Below are 21907 nucleotides of genomic sequence, written 5' to 3'. Positions count from 1 at the left end.
CTGGTGGAGGAGTCATACAACCACAGGGTGGACTGGTGGGCGGAGTCATACAACCACAGGGTGGACTGGTGGGTGGAGTCATACGACCATTTTCATTTCAGAGCCAGATATGAACACCCATTAAACTGCATATTGTTTTTCACACTTCTGATTAAACACATACAATAAAATGTGTTAATCAGAGAGCTTTAGATGTTGATAGGTGGGTTTGACTTGTTTACAGTCTGTGTGCTAAGCTAAGCTAAGCTAACCAGCAGCTAGCTGTGGGCTAGTATTTATCAGACAGATATGAGGGTGGTGTCAATTGAACTTCAGCAGCATTAGTCCTGTGTTTTGACAGAGAGAGAGAGACAACGCTGTGTGAAATCTATAATATTAATAGTAAGAACGTTAATGAGAGACAGTGAAGAAGAGGACAAACAAACACAAACACTCATAAACAATAAGGATTGTGATTTTTCTCTCTCAGCCTCTCTCATTAGCGCTGATGAGTGTCAGCTAGCATGGCGGTTCAATAGGCAGTAGCCTATGGTACAAGTTCAATCTTAAGGAGCTCGTCCATTTAAAACCTATTGCACACACACACACACACACACACACAACACATTACAGAGGCCATTAAGAATTTATTAGAGGTGTCGGTGTCGTTATAAATTCACAACATATTAGAGGGGTCATTAAGAAATGTGGGTCAGCGCACGCACACACACACACACACACACACACACACACACACACAGGGAGGTTATTAATGTCATTCATGAATGAGACCGACAATCCAAAATGACTAGGTGTGTGTGTGTGTGTGTGTGTGTGTGTGTGTGTGTGTGTGTGATGGACTCAGGTGTGTGTGAAGCTCACTCTAATTGTTTTTTTTTTCTTTCTTTTTAAATATATAAATTTAATATCATGCCAGTATGTGTGTGTGTGTGTTCATGTGCACTTTGAATACGCTCACTGAAGCTGAAAACACACCAACACTGCCACGGCACAGCATGTCATGTGACGCGCATCAAGTGCTGCCCCCAGCACACACTGGACGTGTCACGCTGTAGCTCATCAACGGTCAACCACACATTTATTACTACTTTTACTGAAACGTCTGTTCTTCGTCCTCCTCTGCGTTAGCTTAAAATCAAGTGTGCACAGCCACTGATTAAAGCTGATTTCTCACCCGAGGAGCTGATCTCCAGAGCTGTGACTCAACAGGAAGTATCTTTTTGGTCATTGTCTTTATAATGACGGGACTTTGGGTCGTTTAGCTCGGGATGTTTCTCGACCTCAACGACGAGTTTCTCCTCATCTGAGTCTTTGTCACACATAAGACACAGCAACAGAGTTCTCTTCATACATCCATGGTGAGGAGAGGAGTCGAGCTGCTGCAGGAGATGGTCTGTATAAGCAGAGAGCGAGTGGGGAAAATTCATTTACTTCAGGGGTTGATGCACATCCAGGAGCAGCGACACACGTCTTGCCACCACTGGGGTAGAGTTGTACATTGAAAATAATAGGGGTGTAATTTTGAAGCCTTAAAGGGATAGTGCACCCAAAAATGAAAATTCAGCCATTATCTACTCACCCATATGTCGAGGGAGGCTCAGGTGAAGTTTTAGAGTCCTCACATCACTTGCAGAGATCCAAGGGGAGAGGAGGTAGCAACACAACTCCACCTAATGGAGGCTGACGGCGCCCCAGATTCAAACGTCCAAAAACACATCATTGAAACCACAAAATATCTCCATACTGCTCGTCCGTAGTGATCCAAGTGTCCTGAAGCCCCGACATAAAAAGTTGTTTGGAAAAACCTCATTTGAACTCTGTTTTTAGCCTCATTGTAGCCTGTAGCTCTGACTGCCTCTCTGGGCACCGCGCTCACGTGTGTGTGCTTGCGTGAGACCAATATTTTGTGGTTTCAATGATGTGTTTTTGGACGTTTGAATCTGGGGCGCCGTCAGCCTCCATTAGGTGGAGTTGTGTTGCTACCTCCTCTCCCCTTGGATCTCTGCAAGTGATGTGAGGACTCTAAAACTTCACCTGAGCCTCCCTCTGCATATGGGTGAGGAGATAATGGCTGAATTTTCATTTTTGGCTGCACTATCCCTTTAAGACTATTTCCCAAATCGAAACATTCTTGCGTGGTGTACAAATGGATAAATTTTGAGGAACTTGAATGTCTGTGCAGAATTTAATTTCAAACCATCCAATAGTTTTTGAGATAACCCAGTTTGGATTGAAGTGGTGGACCAACCAGTTCAGTGATGCTGCCACTCTTGGCTAGTGTCCAATCTTAAAGAGACTAAAGGTCTTCAGATGTCTAAAATGTTGGACATGATCCAAAACAGTTTTTTGGAAAAATCTTCCCAAACCCACATGCACACATTATTGAAAATAAAAAAAACTTTATCCCTTGAAGGATCCTACAACAATAAGAATCCCTGAGAATGAACTAGACCTGATCTGAAACCAGTTAACCCAAACAGACCAGGAGTGACTCAGGCTCTGAGTTGAGTCTCAGTCATAAAGAAGACGGGTGATGTCCTCTTTGAGAGTCAGTTCCTGAGACAGAGACTGAACCTGGACCTGAGCCAGATGAGAAAAGGAATGTAGAGGACAGTGAATGCCATACAATCCTTGCCAGAAACGCCCAAACTGGTTTACCTGCATTGAGAGGCGCAGCAACGCTGAAATCCTAATTCCTCATTGTGAGCAGCGACAGCAACAGAGCTGTACTCCTGCACGAGAAAGAGAGAACAGTTTCCAAGAAAGATTCAGTTTTGTTCATCGGGCCTTTGACCAAGTTTCACCCAACATCGGTGAGTACAGCTGGTGATTCACTGTTTCAACAGCTTTTGGGAACACGTTCAGTACAGACTGTAATCTGGACACTACGGCCTTCACTTATGAAACCATCGTATCAATGTGGGCGTGCACAGAGGCTACGAGCAAATCTTATGTCAGGTCTCGGCTCATGAACACAAGTTTGAGTCAGTGTGGGGTTGTGACGCAGCAGTTAATCTGGCTGAGCTGGGAAACTGTAATTAGACCATATTTTGACTGACTTCTTTTGCAGCCACCTTAAAAATGTGTAGTCGCCACATCGATGCGTGCTCTCTATCACAGCTGCCTGGCTCTGTGGCACTGACCGAAGGACGAACACCGCTGGCGGCCGGCTCTATCTTTTTTTTTTTTTTAAAACACTGACAAACCAAAACACGTTTACCTCCCCAGCTCGTTGCTGCTTGGTTACTGCTCTCTGGGGGAGATGAGGGAGTTATCTGACGTCACGTGAGTAGATGGGAGGCTCGCCCAGGGTACCAAATGAGCCGCCACTCAGTGTCCGGCTTGGACACATGTCTGTCTCTTCTTACCACAGTCAGAAATAGAAGCAGACCTGACACATGCAGCCACATGCTCCTCAGTCTGGGTCAGTTATGAGCTTTATATGAGTATCACTATAAATATTATATGATATATAGGCTGATGTTATTCATATGTGTAGGCTAAAGGTTGGTACATATCATGGATGTATAAATCAAATATTCCAACCTTGAGTTGACTGTCTTCTGCAACGCCACTGACCGCAGCAGTGATTTCTTTCAATACTGCATTTTTCCGACTTCCTTTGATTGAACTTTTCAAGCTGCCGGTTAAATTGGACCTGTGATGTCAGCGTTATCATTTCTAGTTTAGAAAAGTTTCTCGTCTCAACGGAATTATGTCTTTCTATGTCATAAACTCTAGCCCAGAGTGGCTAATCGGGAGGACTGGGACATTTCCCTGTGGGCCGGTCTGACGTTAGGGCCGCGAGGGCCGGTGTTCAGTTTTCGTTTTTTTATATTGGGCCTTTGTTCAGTCATGGCACTGGGTATCACGTATACTCACGTATGCTGTGTCTCTCCAACTGTTTCCCACGGAGCTCTGTCCCGTTTGAAAGGCGAAGGAAGCCCGTATGTGGAAAGACGTCGCCTCCGAGATGTAGAATGTGTATCATAGAAGAGAAACACACATTTCAGGACCGCTGACTTGTATCATCAGAACAGACATGTCCTGTGATTTTCAGCCTCCTTTCCTATTTAACAGAGGGGGGACAATACCTGACAGTAATATTCTCAGCTGTCAGGATGTGCCTGCTGTAAAGGGTAAATGTAATCAGAGAAGGCTGAAAATCACAGGACATGTCTGTTCTGATTATACAAGTCAGCAGTGTAAAGCTCAAGCATGTGGGGGCCTCCTATCATATTTAATAGAGGGGGGACCGGATCTAAAAGTACAGCTGTCAAGATGTCCCCCACCACAGGCCTTTGCCACCTTGGTCTCGAACAAACCCAGAGAAAACCCTGAGAGATAGTGTTATCAGAGAGAGCAACACTTTTTTAAATTTTTCAAATTTAACATTTAATATTTTTATTCATTCTTTTATTTCATTTTTAAGGTTTGGATATCTGTGAACACTTATTTGACAGAATATAGATTCTGATATTGTTGAAAAGGATGTTGTGTTGTAAAGAATAATGTTGGAGAGGTGCACTCATGTTGAAATAAATCTACACTGTGAAGCAACCCTTTATATAAATAAATATTTTTATATATTTATATAAATAAATATTTTAGAAAAATACACCGAATTACAAGAATTTAGAGAACAGTGCACTATTGTAGACTTAACATGTAAGGTTATAATAGGTTGTGATCTAAAGCGGGCCGGTCTGAGGCATGAAACTCCAGGGCTGAAAATGAGTCCCACTCCGGCCCTGGGTGGAGTCTAGGGTTGAGCCGCGTACTCGGATAAAACAAGTATCCAGTACAGATAATGTACTTTTTACGAGTACGTGTATCAACCAAATAAGATGTGTCGATATCTGTACTGGTGATGAAGGAAAATCCTCATGTGGGTAGTTTTGTTTCATCTCTTAATCTTGTGATCTTGTGGTTCAGCTCAACCCGACATTGTTCAACTTCTGATCAATTTCAGGCTAAAAATAACAAACACCCGTTTCCTGTTTGAGCCACATCTACTTCAGGTTCAAACTCCACCCATTCAAAGTGCATTTACAGATACAGATAATTTAGTTGGTTGAACAGGTACAGGTACAGGTGCACATGATGGTGCACTTGCTCATTCCTAGTGGGGCCTTTTAAACAAGAATATATTGGGGCATTTCATGAATCACACCCGAGACCTAACGTAAGATGATTCCTATGTCCAGATCTGTGTTGGTTTGTAAGTTTGATAAATGAGGGCCTTTGTTCTTGTGCTCACACTGCACACGTGATCATGTTAATGAAGTCTGCTATGTAAAAGTTATTATGATTTTAGGTAATATACCAATAATCTAGCTTTTAACTTTTTGCTTTATGCACAAAAAATTGTTTCATGATATTGTTGTAATGTGAAGCGTGAATTCTTGGTTTCAGAGTGTCGACATGTCAGCGACCAACTTTTTGCTGACTGAAGAGCAGCTCCTGTGCAGCATCTGTCTGGACGTGTTCACTGATCCAGTCACGTTACCATGTGGACACAACTTCTGCCACGACTGCATCACGCAGCACTGGGACAGCAGCACCCAGTGTCAGTGTCCCTCATGTAAAGAGCCTCTCTATAAAAGGCTCAGCCTGCGAGTCAACACCTTCATCTCTGAGATGGCTGCTCAGTTCAGAGAGTCTGCAGGAAGGAGCAGCTCAGACCAAAAGGCTGCCCAACCTGGAGAAGTCACCTGTGACATCTGTGCTGAAAACAAAAAAAGAGCTGTGAAGTCCTGCCTGGTGTGTCTGGCTTCCTACTGTGACACTCACCTGCAGCCACATCTGACGGCAGCACCCCTGAAAAGACATCAGCTAACAGATCCTGTGGAGAACCTTGAAGGCAGGATGTGTACGATACACGATAAACCTCTGGAGCTCTTCTGCAAGACCGACCAGATCTGTGTGTGCATGCTGTGCCCTGTTCTAGACCACAAGTCGCATGAAGTAGTACCGCTGAAAGAACAGTTTGAGAGACAGAGGGCGGAGCTGGGGAGGAGAGAGGCTGAAATTCACCGGATGATCCAGGAGAGGCGGCTGAAGATCCAGGAGATCAAACACTTATCAAAGCTCAACAAGGAAGCTGCGGATAGAGAGATGACTGATGGCGTTCAGGTCCTCACCACTTTAATACAGTCTTTGGAAAGAGCCCGGACTGAGCTCGTTGGGACAATTGAAGCAAAGCAGAAAAAGACCGAGAAAGAGGCCAAAGGTTTCGTCCAAGAGCTGGAGCAGGAAATCTCTGAGCTGATCAGGAGGCGCGCTGAGGTGGAGCAGCTCTCACGCTCAAAAGACCCCCTTCACTTCCTCCAGAGCTTTGCATCCCTGAATGCTTCTACATTCACCAAGGACTGGACAGAGGTCAGCATTGATCCGCCATCATACGAGGGGACTGTGAGGAAAGCTGTGGATCAACTGGAGGAGACTCTTGGCAAAGAGATAAAGAAGCTGCTCCATGAGTCCGAGCTTAACAGGGTCCAGCAGTTTGCAGTGGATATAACTCTGGACCCGAATACAGCACATCATGCTCTCATCCTCTCAAGTGATGGCAAACGAGTACATCACGGTGCTGTGAAGAAGAATCTACCAGACAAGCCTGAGAGATTTAATCCCAGTTGTTGTGTCTTGGGGAAACAGAGTTTCTCTTCTGGAAAAATTTACTTTGAGGCTCAAGTTAAAGAAAAAACTAGATGGACTCTAGGAGTCGCCAAAGAGTCAATCAAAAGGAAGGGAATTATCCCACTGTGCCCAGAAAATGGCCACTGGACCATGTGGTTGAAAAATGGAGATGAATACGCTGCTCTTGTTGGCTCCCCTCTACATCTCTCCCTTAATTCGAAGCCACAGAAGGTGGGAGTGTTTGTGGATTATGACGAGGGTCTGGTCTCTTTTTATGACGTAGACGCTGCAGCTCTTCTCTACTCCTTCACTGGCTGCTCCTTCACTGAGAAACTCTACCCATTTTTCAGTCCTGGTCTTAATAATGATGGCATCAACTCTGCCCCTATGATCATTTCTGACGTCAGTCGCACTGATCTTTTAAAGAAATGATTTTGTGTCAGGGTTTTCCAGCCCATTCTCATTCCCAACTCATCAAATACCGCCGCTTTGTCAGTGATTTTGGGGTCAGACACTGATGCAAAACGCACCTTTTGTGGATGCTACTGAGCAGCATCAGTTTGTAACGCCACCAACAACAACATAAGTCCACTGACACAGCGGCAATATTTGACACGTTGGGATGAGAATGTTGGGGTTTTCATGTTTTTCCTGAAATTCTGGTAAATTTTGTCACAGCATTGCATTTTTCTGAGTGTGTTTTCAAACATGTTTCTTTCAGTCTGGTTGAATCAGACTCTGGTTGAATGTTGCCCCTTGGTATGATTCATTTGGATCCATTTGAACACCACAATTGTAAGCTGTTGCTGACCAAAAGCATCACACCAACACCATTTTGTGGAAACAGTTTCCATCTGGTCACAAAGGCATTCTGGGGTGACTTGTTTGTTGTGGGAACATGATCCAACTTCTGTTGTTCTCTGTAGGTTTGAGCTTAATGGCTCCTGTTGTTAGGAATAAATCAAGGTCTGACTTAGACGCGCAATTGAGTCTGTTCTTTCTGCTCCAGACACATCTAACAGCTGAGCATAGTGAACATGTTTACTTTTAAGTGATGCATTTTGAGTCTTTGTGCAAAACTAACTGAACCAAAGGGAAATTCAACAAGTTTACAAACTCATGCACTGATTCAGACCAGACATTTAGAAGACCTTTTGACTTGTTTTAGCAGACGTGAAAGTAACTAGATTAAAGGGATACTTTTGAAGTGGGGCTTTATGGGTCATTACCCTTAATGAGTGTATTACCAGCAGTAGGTATCTATTGCTGCATCCCCAGTTTGGAGAAGCAGATATGAGTGCCAGCTGAGCAATGTACTGTTGGGGATAGGGGCAGCAACAGAATGTAATTCAGTCACCTAAAAAATCTTTACCACTTTACCTTGCTGTCAGAAAGCCCATGTCATATAGACCATCTGTGTTCTCAAGACTCCTGAAAGAAATAGTCATTTTAACTTGTTGAGCACAGAAGTTGCTGGTCTACCACTGCCTTCATCAGTTGTGTGACATTGGTGAAATGAATCCCTTTTAAATGCCAAAGTCTGATCTGAACACAGACTGAGGCAGCAGTAGAACAGCAACTCCCGTGTCAACCCGTTCTCATTCCAAACTCATCAAATGCTGCCTCCTAGTCAGTGGTTTCGGCATCAGATATCGTAGCACAAAGACTCCTTTTGCGGTGATATGATACGCCGCCAGCTCTATCAGATTGTAACGCCACCTACAGGGTGGGCGGGGGCGGAGGTAGATGGGCCCAACAAACTGTAGACTTTCTCTCGCGAGCTTGCTGTTTGATTCCTGAGTGAGTTTTTTTCTGAACCTTTAACAGTACAAAAGACACGCACATCCCAACGTCCAGGGGAGTGGGAAACATCTGGCAAAATGGAGAACAAATAGGCTCGCACACAAGCAGCTCCCATTTGCAGGGATTTTAATGCAGAGTGACGTTTTGAGCTCGAAAATAGGCTCAAAACGTCACTCTGCATTAAAGTCCTCCTAACTGAGAGCTGCTTGTGTGCGGACCGATTTGTTTTCTACTTTTTGCTGAACAAGAACATAAATGTTAAATCGAGGTGTTTTAGTGCCAAAGACTGAACTGTATGCATGTAACAAGCAGAGACTGACACACTAATCTGGACCATCATCAGCAGATGCAGGAGGATACCCTGTCCACTGACAAAGGACAGTAAAAACAGAAAATACTAAAACAACATGAAGCTGGCAAAACTTACAGCTTCCATGTTTGACTTTGGGTCGCAGACGGCTGGTTTCATCCTGAGCTTTATTTCTTGACATCCAACGATTCAGAAGAGTTTCCTGGAAATGTTTCCATCTTTCAAATGCTTATTCTTCCTCTGATGTCACCACCTTCTCCTCCGTACACAGTTGGGAGAAATTTTCCTTAAGAGCTTTTTGCCATGAGTAGGTACCTTGGTTAAGAAAAGAGTCGTGGTTTGGGTTAAAGTGAATAGCTTTGTGTCAGAAAGGGCTTTCTTAGAGAAAACAGGGAAAACCTTTCTTTGGTCACACTCCAAAGTCGTCAAAATCTGGCACTTGATCAGTGACGTCTGGTGTCAGACACAGACGAAAAGAGCCATCCTGTTTTTATCAATGAATTCTGGCTTTGAAGAGAGAAATATAACAGCTTTAGTTTCCTGTCAGAAACTGCTGTCTGGTGGCAAAATAAGGCAACATAAAGTTTCTAAATGTAGCGTACACTTAAACAGATATTGATTCTTTTAGATGACAGAAACACGTTGTCATTGGGGTTCTTGTCCACAGCAGTATGTTGCTTAGCTTCTGTGTCTGATTCCAGCCTGCTTCTCCAAAATGGGGACATGCTGACTGACATCTACTGAAGGTAATACACTGACTGTGGATAAATACCTCGTACAACCCACTTCAAAAAATCCCTTTAATCAGTGGTCCCCAACAAATGACTTGCAGTCCAAAAGTGGGTCATGGGTCCATTTGGATTGGATCACAAGTGACTTACAAACACGTCATGAATGTAAAAAACATGCTTTATTGGGTATGTTATGTTTTATTTTGAAGTGCTGTTTCCTGCTGTAGAGTTAGTGACCAGCGGACAGATGCGTAAAAGAGACTAGTTCGACTACATGACCAAACACGATTATGACACTAGCCCCTTTTAGACAGGAGTTGTGCAAATTTGCAGGAAAGTCCAATCAGTGTTTTTTCAGCATTGGCAGTATAAAAACAAAATCGGGGAGTGCAGCAAAATGCCGCCTACCTACTTTTGTTTATACAGAATGTGCCTTTTTCGGGGCAATGGGGGGCGTGAGCAAGTAACAAAACGTGTAGCTCAGCGTGTGACGTAAACAGTGACGTGGGAGGGAAGCCGCGGCTGGTCAGTCCTTCAGTGATTCTCTCATAAGTCGGCCCGTCCTTCACCGTCCCCGTCATCTGACGGTTAATGGCCTCTTCGTTTGTGAGGACAAGGAGGGCGCGCAATTCCTTGTCTCCCCAGTTGCTCATCTTTACAGTGTCTGTCAGGTTTGTGTTTCTCTTGTCTTCAACAGCTCCTCCCACAAGTCATCAACAGCTCCTCCCACAAGTCATCAACAGCTCCTCCCACAAGTCATCAACAGCTCCTCCCGTTGCAGAAGGCCGCCTCGTCTGTTTACACTAAAAGGGTTCCACCAATATGTCTACCCTACGAGGAGGAAAATTGGGCGCCTCGGATCAACTCGCCAATCCAGCTCTGTGTGTCTAAACGCTCGCAGCTTGCCAGCAAAACAACCCAACATTAGCCAAAAATCTGGCAGTGTAAAAGGGGCTGGTGAATATATTAAACTGTGTGGACCTTGAACTGATGACTGAGTAGATATCTGAACCAGGAACCGCTGCCTTTAATGATGCCTCAGGCAACAAAACTCAAAGCCTGGACTGATTTAATAGAAAGTTAATAATTAATTGCACCTGTGGTTTTCCTGGTTTTTGAGACACAGGTCGACACTGTTAATGGGCCTTTTTCAAAGCAGACATTTGACTTGTCATAACAGGAGCTGTTAGTAGAAACATTGACATGACAGTGAGCTCAACACCACAGCACTGAAACTGAATCATTCATCTCATTATTTACACCTGTGATTTTCCAGCTGTGACATTTAAAAATGTCGCCCGTGATGACGGCCTGATAGTCTTAATGGAGGAGAGCTGCCGAGTTTGTTCAGGGTGACTTTGCTGGTTCATTGTCATGTGACTTTGCAGTAAGACAAGTCGGGTTGAGCTATCCATCAAGTGCTCACTCTTTTGTTCTGAGCTGCATTGCTCACTGCGTCGTCACCGTCACTTACATGACACTCACATTTTCTTTGGGGACAGCTGTGGAGGACTTTGATCATGCATTCTTGAACTTGTTTGGCTGTCCTCATTTTGTATGTGTTATATGTCATATAAGGTCCTGCTGCTGCTGCTGCTGCTGCTGGATGACATTAAAGCATTAATAACTTAAGGTCAACAGAGGATTAAAAAAACACTTTACGATGAGTTTTAAAAGAAGACAGTGAAGTATCTGTACAGGGTCTGCACCTGAGCATCAGGTCAGAGGTGATTGTTATTTTCACGTTTTGAGCTGTGTAAATTAGATGATGAAGCGATGAAGTTAACTTCAGCATGAGGTCAGGTGAGGGAAACAACGAGTCATCCAGTCTGCTGATGTCACAAGGTCTTAAAGGTACAATACATTTGGGTGTTAACACCACAACAAAGTTTGTGTATGTTGTACAGTAACTGTGAACGATGGGCCTCATGCAAGAACATTATTGTATTTTCATCTGTAAATCTCAAGTGTTCAAAGTTATTTATACCAACTGACTTGACTGTTTCAACTTGATAAACTCCACCTGTTAATGAGGAAATGCATGTGGCATCAGGAAGAAAGATGCCGGGACAACAATGAAAGTTAAGACGGCCAAAGTCCGAGTAGAGTAGGTGAGAGGCCGGTGTTCACTTCCTGTTAGATTGTAAAGCCAAACCCTGTTGCTTTTCCTAAATGTAACCACGTGTGTGTGTTGGCTAAACGTAACCATGTGTGTGTTGTTGAAGGAAAAAAACATCAGTTGGTGGTGTTGTACCAACGTAGTGCTTTTATTTTGAAAGAGATTGTATCAAACTGTACATTTCCTGTGAAAACAGAAGTGTATTTTGAAAACAGACAATGCATGTAACAGGCTGAAGTTGACACGGCGTCCCAGAACGTCAACAACCAACACACCCAGGGTACCTTGGACGTCATATGTGGACGTGGAAAGTCCATGACCAAACGTGGACATGTGACGAGGTCACAGTGAGGATGATGATGTACAAGTGGTTCTTTCATGGAGGTGCTCGAGAGGAATCAAATGTAGGAACAATAAAGAACCTTACAGTGACCTTTTGGCACAGCACAGGTTTGAATTATTAATCATCAGCAGCAGACACACAGCGTGTCGCTGCTGTTAGAATAAAATGTCAACAGTTTAATCCTGTCACCTTTAAATGAAGCACATCACTGCTAATTAAAGTTAATGAAATGGCTGAGATTTAAGAAGGTGCAACTAAACAGCAATAAAGTGTAATAAACCTGCCTTTTGGCACCAACAGCTCTGCAATTATTAAACTGCAACAAACCGCCAATCTCAGCAACAGCAAGACACCGTCAGTTTCACAACAAATTAATGACGAGCCTGCTGCCACTTCTTTACTTATTCTTTTACAGGAGGCTCTCCAGCAGCGCACTGTGTCGTCTTGTGTGTGTGTTTTCTACTAATAAATTAAGGATGATAAAGCAAGTGGGTTTTTATTGGTCCGTTCCTAAATCATTAACAGCAGTGTAATATGTCTCTCTGTGTGAGTGTTGGCAGCTGTTATGTACAGTAATCTATGGCAAAAGGCCCGTCCTGAAACTGCCTGAGGAACAGCACTCGTGTGCCCATATGCTGCCTCCAGGAGGGGACGCAACTTAAAGCATCAGACAGCCTCAAACATGAAGCCCCCCGAGTGTGTTTTCTTTCCCTTTGGTTTAATTAGCCACAATTATTTTTTCCCATAAGTCTGTGGATGATATGTGGAAGCAGAGTGATGTCCAAACAAACAAGAGCTCTTGTGCAATAACTGTGAGGCTGCACTGGAAGAGATGCTTTAAACTCTGGAGAAGATACTCGAGTTGGAGGTAAGAGCTGCTGTGTTTGGAAAAGGCTGAAGCACCAAGAATCATGAAGCACAGACACTGGAGCATGAAGCCATCTGTCAAAAAATGGTCCAAGAATCTAATCTGTGTCACCTGCACAGCTCTGTGTTCCCCTCCATGTTTTTAAGAGCAGACTGTCAGTCAATGAAATCATAACTCATTTATTCTGTGTTTGATCAGAGCAGGAAAAGTATTCAGATCCTTTATGTAATAAAAATATTAATACCACTCTGTGAAAATACTCCACTACGAGTAAAGGTCCTTCATTCAGTATAAAGTAAGTATATAAGTATAGAATAAAGTTGTAACTGAGAAAAAGTCATAATATTACGAGAATGAAGTCATAATATTACGAGGAAAACCTCGTATGTGCGTGTCGAGGCAACACACCTGAGACAAAGAGCAGCTGCCACAAGCAGGTTCATCCTCTAACCCATTCTGTTTGTTGTTGGTTATTTCTTTATAAACTATGACTTTATTCTTGTAATATTATGAGTTTTTTCTCATTAAACTACGACTTTTGTAATATTACGAGTTTTTTCTCATTAAATTACGTCTTTATTCTCGTAATATTACGAGTTTTTTCTCAGTAAATTACGACTTTATTCTTGTAATATTACAAGTTTTTTCTCATTAAACTACGACTTTATTCTTGTAATATTACAAGTTTTTTCTCAGTAAATTACGACTTTATTTTTGTAATATTACGAGTTTTTTCTCATTAAATTACGACTTTATTCTTGTAATATTATGAGTTTTTTCTCATTAAACTACGACTTTTGTAATATTACGAGTTTTTTCTCATTAAATTACGTCTTTATTCTCATAATATTACGAGTTTTTTCTCAGTAAACTACGACTTTATTTTTGGAATATTACAAGTTTTTTCTCATTAAACCACAACTTTATTCTTGTAATATTACACAAGTTTTTTTTCTCATTAAATTACGACTTTATTCTTGTAGTATTACAAGAATAAACTCATAATATTACAAGTTTTTTCTCGTAATATTACGACTTTATTCTCAACATCTCCGAATTTTTGGCCCTAATATACGACGGAGTATTAGGGCCACATTGAAGAAAAAAAAATTCGGAGATTTCGAGAATAAAGTCGAAATATTACGAGACTAAAGTCATAATATTTCGAGAATAAAGTCATAATGATGTTGATATTGTTGTCCGATGTGAATTGTTGTCCAAATGTGTATTATTAACATGGACACACATCACCTTGTTGTAGTCCAAATGTGTATTTATTATGTATGTATTTACGGACAGTAGTATGTGTTTGTGTCTACCCTATGTGGTACAATATTTTATCCCATTGTTGTTCTTTTTAAAGGCTGCCTTGTACAAACTGGCAAAGGGACAATCGATGAAAACTAGCTTTTTAAGCTAATTCGAGTGCATTTACATGTGTGGTTTTTTGTACACAATGTTTATTAATGTGCATTGTCCCTTTCAAATAAACTAAACTAATAACTGAGAAAAAGTCATAATATTACGAGAATAAAGTCAAAATATTATGAGATTAAAGTAGTAATTTACCGAGATTAAAGTCATAATATTACGAGAATAAAGTTGAAATATTATGAGATTAAAGTCGTAATTTAACGAGATTAAAGTCATAATATTACGAGAATAAAGTCGAAATATTATGAGATTAAAGTCGTAATTTAATGAGATTAAAGTCATAATATTACGAGAATAAAGTCGTAGTTTTTAAGGAAATAACCAACAACAAACAGAATATCAGATTGTCTTTCATGTCGTTGTAAGTAGCCTAATAATTAGGTTCGGGAACTGGCACCGTGCCGGTTCTGTGTCAGTCGAAACTCCGGGCCCAACTCTGCCACTGATTGGCCAGTCTGACATCCTTCATAATACATATAGAACATTAGTGAAACACATAGGCCTCACAGAAACATGTGTTGGTTTGGGGACAAGTTAGTGGTCACGTTACTCGTTCCACAGGCGAAGGACCCCGGACACATAGCCTACAGTAAATATACCGGTTGTAAGTAACTTTTAACACACGTGAGTCTTTGTGACTCTTGACTCTTGTCCCCTAACTAACGCTTGTTTCTGTTTCACTAACGATATTTTCACCTGATTAAGTCACATCCTGTTATTTGCTCTGTAAACCTAACGTTACAGCAGCCTACAAGCATGCTGTGTCAATAAATCAGCTCAGACACTGTTAGAAATGTAGTATTTAGCCTAATAACATCATGCTACAGCAGTGATAACGTCAGCTTTAGTCAAATGGCTCTAGCTCTCCCAGTAAATGTCATAAACTCTGGACACATTTTCCCTTTATGTTGACATGATAATGGCCGCGTTTCCCAGATCGCTCTTAGCTTCAGAAGATCTTTCACTAAGAAGGAGTTGTAAGATGGAGCTGACCCACTCTTAACAGTCTTCTTAGCCACCAAACGCTCACAGATCCAGCCGCAGCAGGCACATTAATATTACACTAGCCTAAGCAAAGAGATATTAAAACAGTGATGGGGACAGTGATGAAGTGGTGGGTGATCGATGTGCCTGGCGTCGATTGATTTAGAGTTTCAGTACCGCGGTAGTGGCCAGCTCCTGTTAAGATATAAACAGAATGAAAGCGGACAAGGTAATTACAGAACCTGTCTTGAGAAATAGCTTTCAAATTGAATCAGAGATTAAATGCATTTTCAATTGAGGCAACTTTTTAAATTAGGCTATTGCTTTCTTTTCACTCTCTGCATCTATTTAACATTTTACTTGAGATCGCTCTTTCAGAAACTCTTAACAGGAGCTGGCGACTACCGAGGTGCAGAAACTAAATCAATCGATGTCAGGCACATCAATCAGCCACCACTTCATCAGCCATAAGTCACACATATACTTATTTTTCGTCTTATTATTATTTTTCTTCCGCCAGATTTGGGTGCGTAACTTGTGCCACAGCTCTGAGCGCACAAAGGGTCTTCATAAAACATAGATTCAAGATTCAATATGCACAGTAAGGACACATGTTTCCCTGCAGAATGAAATTGGTTCTTTTCTGTCACCAATTAATGCCAAACAATATAAATCTGAAGTATAAAATAGATCAAAATATATACGGCGCACACTGTTTTAACATCTCCATGCTTGGTGTAATATTAATGTGCCTGCTGCGGCTGGATCTGTGAGCGTTTGGTGGCTAAGAAGACTGTTAAGAGTGGGTCAGCTCCATCTTACAACTCCTTCTTAGTGAAAGATCTTCTGAAGCTAAGAGCGATCTGGGAAACGCGGCCATTAGTTACTTACAACCGGTATATTTACTGTAGGCTATGTGTCCGGGGTCCTTCGCCTGTGGAACGAGTAACGTGACCACTAACTTGTCCCCAAACCAACACATGTTTCTGTGAGGCCTATGTGTTTCACTAATGTTCTATATGTATTATGAAGGATGTCAGACTGGCCAATCAGTGGCAGAGTTGGGCCCGGAGTTTCGACTGACACAGAACCGGCACGGTGCCAGTTCCCGAACCTAATTATTAGGCTACTTACAACGACATGAAAGACAATCTGATATTCTGTTTGTTGTTGGTTATTTCCTTAAAAACTACGACTTTATTCTCGTAATATTATGACTTTAATCTCATTAAATTACGACTTTAATCTCATAATATTTCTACTTTATTCTCGTAATATTATGACTTTTTCTCAGTTATGACTTTATTCTCGAAATATTACAAGTTTTTTCTCGTAATATTTCGACTTTATTCTCAAAATCTCCGATTTTTTTTTCTTTAATGTGGCCCTAATACTCCGTCGTATATTTGAGTCAAAAGCCATTTTGATAGTTTCTTCTGCAGTAGAAATGTTTCCCCAGTGACTACATCAGTATTGTTTGGTAGTTTTATATCCCTAAAATCTAAAATGTCATGTTAGTCAATAAACCATGATAATTAATAAAGGTTCTGAAACTGTCCTGATCCTGGTTTTGGTTCTGTTCTCTCGTGAGTCTTCTGTTTGTGTTTCTTGTTTCATGTTCTTGGGATTAGTTTCGTGTGTACATAAACCTTTGTGTTTCCCTCTGTTCCTCGTCAGTGTTCAGTGTTCATTGTGTCGTTCCCTTCTCCATTTCCTGTCTCGTGTTCTTTGGATTTCTTCCCTGAGTTCATGGTGTCATTCTTATGAGCAGAGTTTCAGCTGCAGCAGAAATATTTCCCCGGTGCCTACATGGGTATTTTTTATATCCCTAAAATCTGTACAAGCTAAAAGCTGAGAGGGGAAGCTCGCCTGGGGCACCAAATGTGCCAGGACCACCACCGACAGGAAGGACATGGAAAGTAACTAAAGCTGTCAGACCAACGCAGGAAAGTTAAAAGCACAAGGTTTACCCTGACATGGAGGAGGAGGAGGAGTTTGAAGTGGTATTTGTTCTTTAATCCAGCACCTGTACTGTACATGTAGTGAGTGTGCTGAGTGTTGACGCAGCAGACGGACTGAGGACGAAGACAAAGACATGAATGCAAACAGCTAACATGAGTGACATCATCCATCAACAACACACTCATCTTCATCCCTGTGATTTACCCATTGAACACCTCATCATCAGGACTGCTTATCTTCTTCCTCACTGAATGAACTGGATGAATGAATGAGAGCAGTACGATCTGTGGTGGAGACGAGCGTCTGTGCCTGGATCATAAAGATAAAGTGTTCTCAGCACATGGGAGTCACACTGTGGGGTTGTGGCCTGTTGTCTGGTGTGTGCTGCCATCTAGTGGCTGCTGGTTCAATCTGTGATGAGGCACACTACACGGCCAAAAGTATGTGGACAATTGAACTCTACACCCACATGTGATAGTTGAGCTTTTCAGTTCAATCAATCAATCAATCAATTTTATTTATAAAGCCCAATATCACAAATCACAATTTGCCTCACAGGGCTTTACAGCATATGACATCCCCCTGTCCTTATGACCCTCACAGCTGATCAGGAAAAACTCCCCCAAAAAAAACAAAAAACAAAACCCTTTAACGGGGAAAAAACGGTAGAAACCTCAGGAAGAGCAACTGAGGAGGGATCCCTCTTCCAGGACGGACAGACGTGCAATAGATGTCGTACAGAACAGATCAGCATAATAAATTAACAGTAATCCGTATGACACAATGAGACAGAGAGAGAGAGAGAGAGATGCAGGTAATGACAGTAGCTTACAACAACATTATTGAAAGTAATAATATTATAGTTATAGTTCTGGCTACTGTGGTACAATATGTTGAAAGTATGTATTAATATCTGACAGTATACATGTGTGACAATAGTCATATGTGTATAATAACAGTAGAAGTATGACTAATGACTAATGATGGCAGCAGCACAACCACTGGAGAGTTTTTAAGGACTTACTAGAGCTACCTGATAATAGAGAATTACAGTAATCCAGCCTTGAGGTAACAAAAGCGTGGACCAATTTTTCTGCATCTTTTCGGGTCAGGATAGGCCTAATTTTCACAATATTACGCAGATGAAAAAATGCAGTCCGTGAGGTTTGTTTTAAATGAGAATTAAAAGACAAATCTTGATCAAATATTACTCCAAGGTTTCTTACGGTAGTGCTAGAGGCCAGAGCAATGCCATCTAGAGAAACTATGTCATCAGATAAAGAGTCTCTGAGTTGTTTGGGGCCAAGAACAATAACTTCAGTTTTGTCTGAATTTAACATCAGGAAATTGCTGCTCATCCAGGTTTTTATGTCTTTAAGGCAGTTATGGAGTTTAGTTAATTGATTACTTTCTTCTGGCTTCATCGATAAATACAACTGAGTATCATCCGCATAACAATGGAATTTATAGAGTGATTTCTAATGATGTTACCTAAAGGAAGCATATATAGAGTAAATAGGATTGGTCCGAGCACAGAACCTTGCGGAACTCCAAAACAAACTTTGGTACGTAAGGATGATTCATTATGAACGTCAACAAATTGAAAACGATCAGATAAATAAGATTTAAACCAGCTTAGTGCTGAACCTTTTAGGCCAATTAAGTGATCCAGTCTCTGCAGTAGAATTTGATGGTCAATAGTGTCAAACGCCGCACTAAGATCTAATTAAACAAGTACAGAGACAAGTCCTTTGTCTGAAGCAATCAGAAGGTCATTTGTAATTTTAACTAGTGCTGTCTCAGTGCTATGATGCACTCTAAATCCTGACTGAAATTCCTCAAATAAATTATTATCAGGGCGGCACGGTGGTGTGGTGGTTAGCACTCTCGCCTCACAGCAAGAGGGTTGCCGGTTCAATCCCGGGCGTGGGAGCCCTTCTGTGCGGAGTTTGCATGTTCTCCCCGTGTCAGCGTGGGTTCTCTCCGGGCACTCCGGCTTCCTCCCACAGTCCAAAGACATGCAGGTTAATTGATGACTCTAAATTGTCCATAGGTGTGAATGTGAGTGTGAATGGTTGTCTGTCTCTTTGTGTCAGCCCTGTGATAGTCTGGTGACCTGTCCAGGGTGAACCCTGCCTCTCGCCCGATGTCAGCTGGGATAGGCTCCACCCCCCCGCGACCCTCAAGAGGATGAAGCAGTTAGAAGATGAATGAATGAATGAAATTATTATCATGGAGAAAATCACACAGCTGGTCTGCGACTACTTTCTCAAGGATCATGCATGTTTTATTACACTAAAGAACCACAATTACCCCTCACACACGCACACATACATACACACACACACACACACACACACACACACACACACCTTGCTCCCAGTTCATCTTTAAATCTGCATAGACATAGCTGCCTGGGAGTCCTGATGGTGGGTGTGGCTTCTGGCCTCTGTGTTCCAGACTTCAGCAGACTACACTGATTTATTTCCCCACGATTCATTGCAATACCAACCCATCTTCACTGTTGGTGTGTTCGTTTTGTACTCGGAGGTCGGAAGTCGGAAGTGGGAATGACGTCACCTCTGAGTTGACAACAGTTTTTGCATTCTAGTTGACAACGGTGGACAAGTTGAAAAAAAACATGGACGCCTGCAAGAAATCCTTTGTTGCCCTTGAACTTTGGGAGTATAGACAGCTTCAAAACCATCATGCACTCCAACTGATGAACGCCGCACATGAGGCTGACCTGATGTGAAACAAATAAGATAAAGTTGCTATAAACAGTACTTTAGTAGAGTGTTGACTCACTATGTATGTGACCGGCAGGCATCTTGAATTCGTAAGTCTGGGTTGATGCGGTTGCTCCGAGTTTCCGAGTTGGAAATCTGATCTCAGGGTGCGTTCGAGTTTAAACTTCTAACTGGGAACTGGGAATTTCCGACCTCTGAGTACAAAACGAACGCACCATGTGACCTCGTCACATGTCCACGTTTGGTCATGGACTTTCCACATCCACATATGACGTCCAAGGTACCCTGGGTGTGTTGGTTGTTGACGTTCTGGGACGCCGTGTCAACTTCTGCCTGTTACATGTCTGTTTTGATTTCATTTCAAACATGCAAACATGACCCGCTTGTTTAGTTTAATCCAGTTTTACTTTGTTTTGCCATATGTGTCCAACTGATTCTGGAGAAACACTGCAGTGTCCAGCAGATCTGAATGGGCTTTTCGTCTGAACAACTGTAAAGTCTTAAGGTGCCTGCGTAAAGTCGACAAACTAATGATAACACCATCTATATGACTTAAAGACAAGAGGATCTCCCAGTGTCTCAAACCCAAAACAAAGTAAAACTGGATTCAACTAAACAAGCGGGTCATGTTTGCTTCCATTATATGGAGCTCTCAAGAAAGGAATGAAAGTGTCTGTTGTTCTATTGCTCTCTTACCTCAGAAAAAAATACTCCGAAAAACAGAAAAAATATCACCACAAAAAACAGAAAAAATATCACCACGAAAAACAGAAAAAAAATATCACACAAAGCAAGGACATGAGATGTGATGTCAGTCTGTACCCGATCCTCCGTCAGACCTACTAACACCTCTCTTACACTGTCTATCCCTCTCTGTGTCCTCAGTGCCTCTTCATCAAAACAAGAGCGATACTTCTTGGGAGCTGCAGAACTAATATACGGATAAAGACTCATTTGTATGGGTTTAATATTGAAAGTGTGCATGAAATCAAATTCCTTGGGGTGACAACAGATGACCACATCTGATGGAAATCACACATGAAGCATGTACACACCAAAGAATCAGAAAGTATCACAGACACGGTCTGATATCAAATTCAAATATTGTGTTTTGCTGCAGGAAAATGCATGGCCACGGGACTAGAAATAATTGTTCCTGATGTTACTGCGATGTTCTGCTACACGAGTCTACAAAGATCTTGTAGTTTTACCTACGTAATCTACATGGACACTTCAACATGCATATAACATTAGATGTAGAACATGTTATAATACCATTGATTTTGAGTTTTTTTCCTGTGTGTGCATGATTAAAAAAATGGTTTTATGAGTAAAATGACATTACTGACAACGGCCACATGGATAATTATCAGAGGGAATGTCACTAAGAAAATGTGAAGGTGACTGTGGGGGGGGGGGGGGGGGGGGGCACACACCCTCACCAGCAAGTATACAGTGTACCAGTGTTTTTTGATGATTTTTTCAGTGTCTCTGGATACTAGTGAATATTGAATTGCACATATAGTCACATTGTCTGTTCTTTTAGGTCTGGTGGTGTGAAGACATTTTGTGACTTATTAGAGAAACGAGACGAAGCGTTGTGGTTCCAGTTCTCCTTGCAGCCTCTTTGTCTGAATCATTTTTCTTTTGTTTGTGTTTGAAAATCCTCATGGGAGCTGCAGATCCATCTGATGTGACTGAATTGAGACAGTGGAATGTTCTTTTTAAGGAAAGTAGGGTGATAAGAATCCCCGTGTAATAAAGAGTTTCTGTCAGTGGGTTTTTGATCAAGGTCCGTTTTGAGCCTGTTATTTTCCTTGAGAATCAAAATGTCTAAAAAGTTCATCTTATTGTTGTCAGATGACAGTGTGAATTGAAGATGTTCATTTTAAGAATTAATGAAGTTATGAAACTCCTGTTGCATCATCTCTGGGCCTGTCCATATAAAAAATACATCGTCCAAA

General features: G+C 41.8%; 1 protein-coding gene and 1 long non-coding RNA gene across 3 annotated transcripts in view; both read left to right on the top strand.

Moving 5' to 3' along the window:
* Window positions 1-21907, top strand: part of LOC144461786 (uncharacterized) — a 213663-nt gene that overhangs the window by 32033 nt on the left and 159723 nt on the right. The gene's annotated exons all lie outside the window — the stretch shown is intronic.
* LOC117249100 (E3 ubiquitin-protein ligase TRIM21-like) lies at window positions 2715-7615 on the top strand. 2 transcript variants are annotated; one of them, XM_033614488.2, is made up of 2 exons: window positions 2715-2813; window positions 5416-7615. In XM_033614488.2, the coding sequence occupies exon 2, from the start codon at window positions 5425-5427 to the stop codon at window positions 7069-7071; it is 1647 nt and encodes a 548-aa protein (XP_033470379.1). In that variant the 5' UTR covers window positions 2715-2813; window positions 5416-5424; the 3' UTR covers window positions 7072-7615. The 2 variants fall into 2 exon arrangements, with proteins under 2 accessions (XP_033470379.1, XP_033470380.1); XM_033614489.2 differs by lacking the exon at window positions 2715-2813 and adding an exon at window positions 3019-3285.

Source organism: Epinephelus lanceolatus, chromosome 23 (genome assembly GCF_041903045.1).
Source record: "Epinephelus lanceolatus isolate andai-2023 chromosome 23, ASM4190304v1, whole genome shotgun sequence".
Taxonomy (NCBI): Eukaryota; Metazoa; Chordata; class Actinopteri; order Perciformes; family Serranidae; genus Epinephelus; species Epinephelus lanceolatus.
This window is presented reverse-complemented; position numbering and strand designations above follow the sequence as displayed.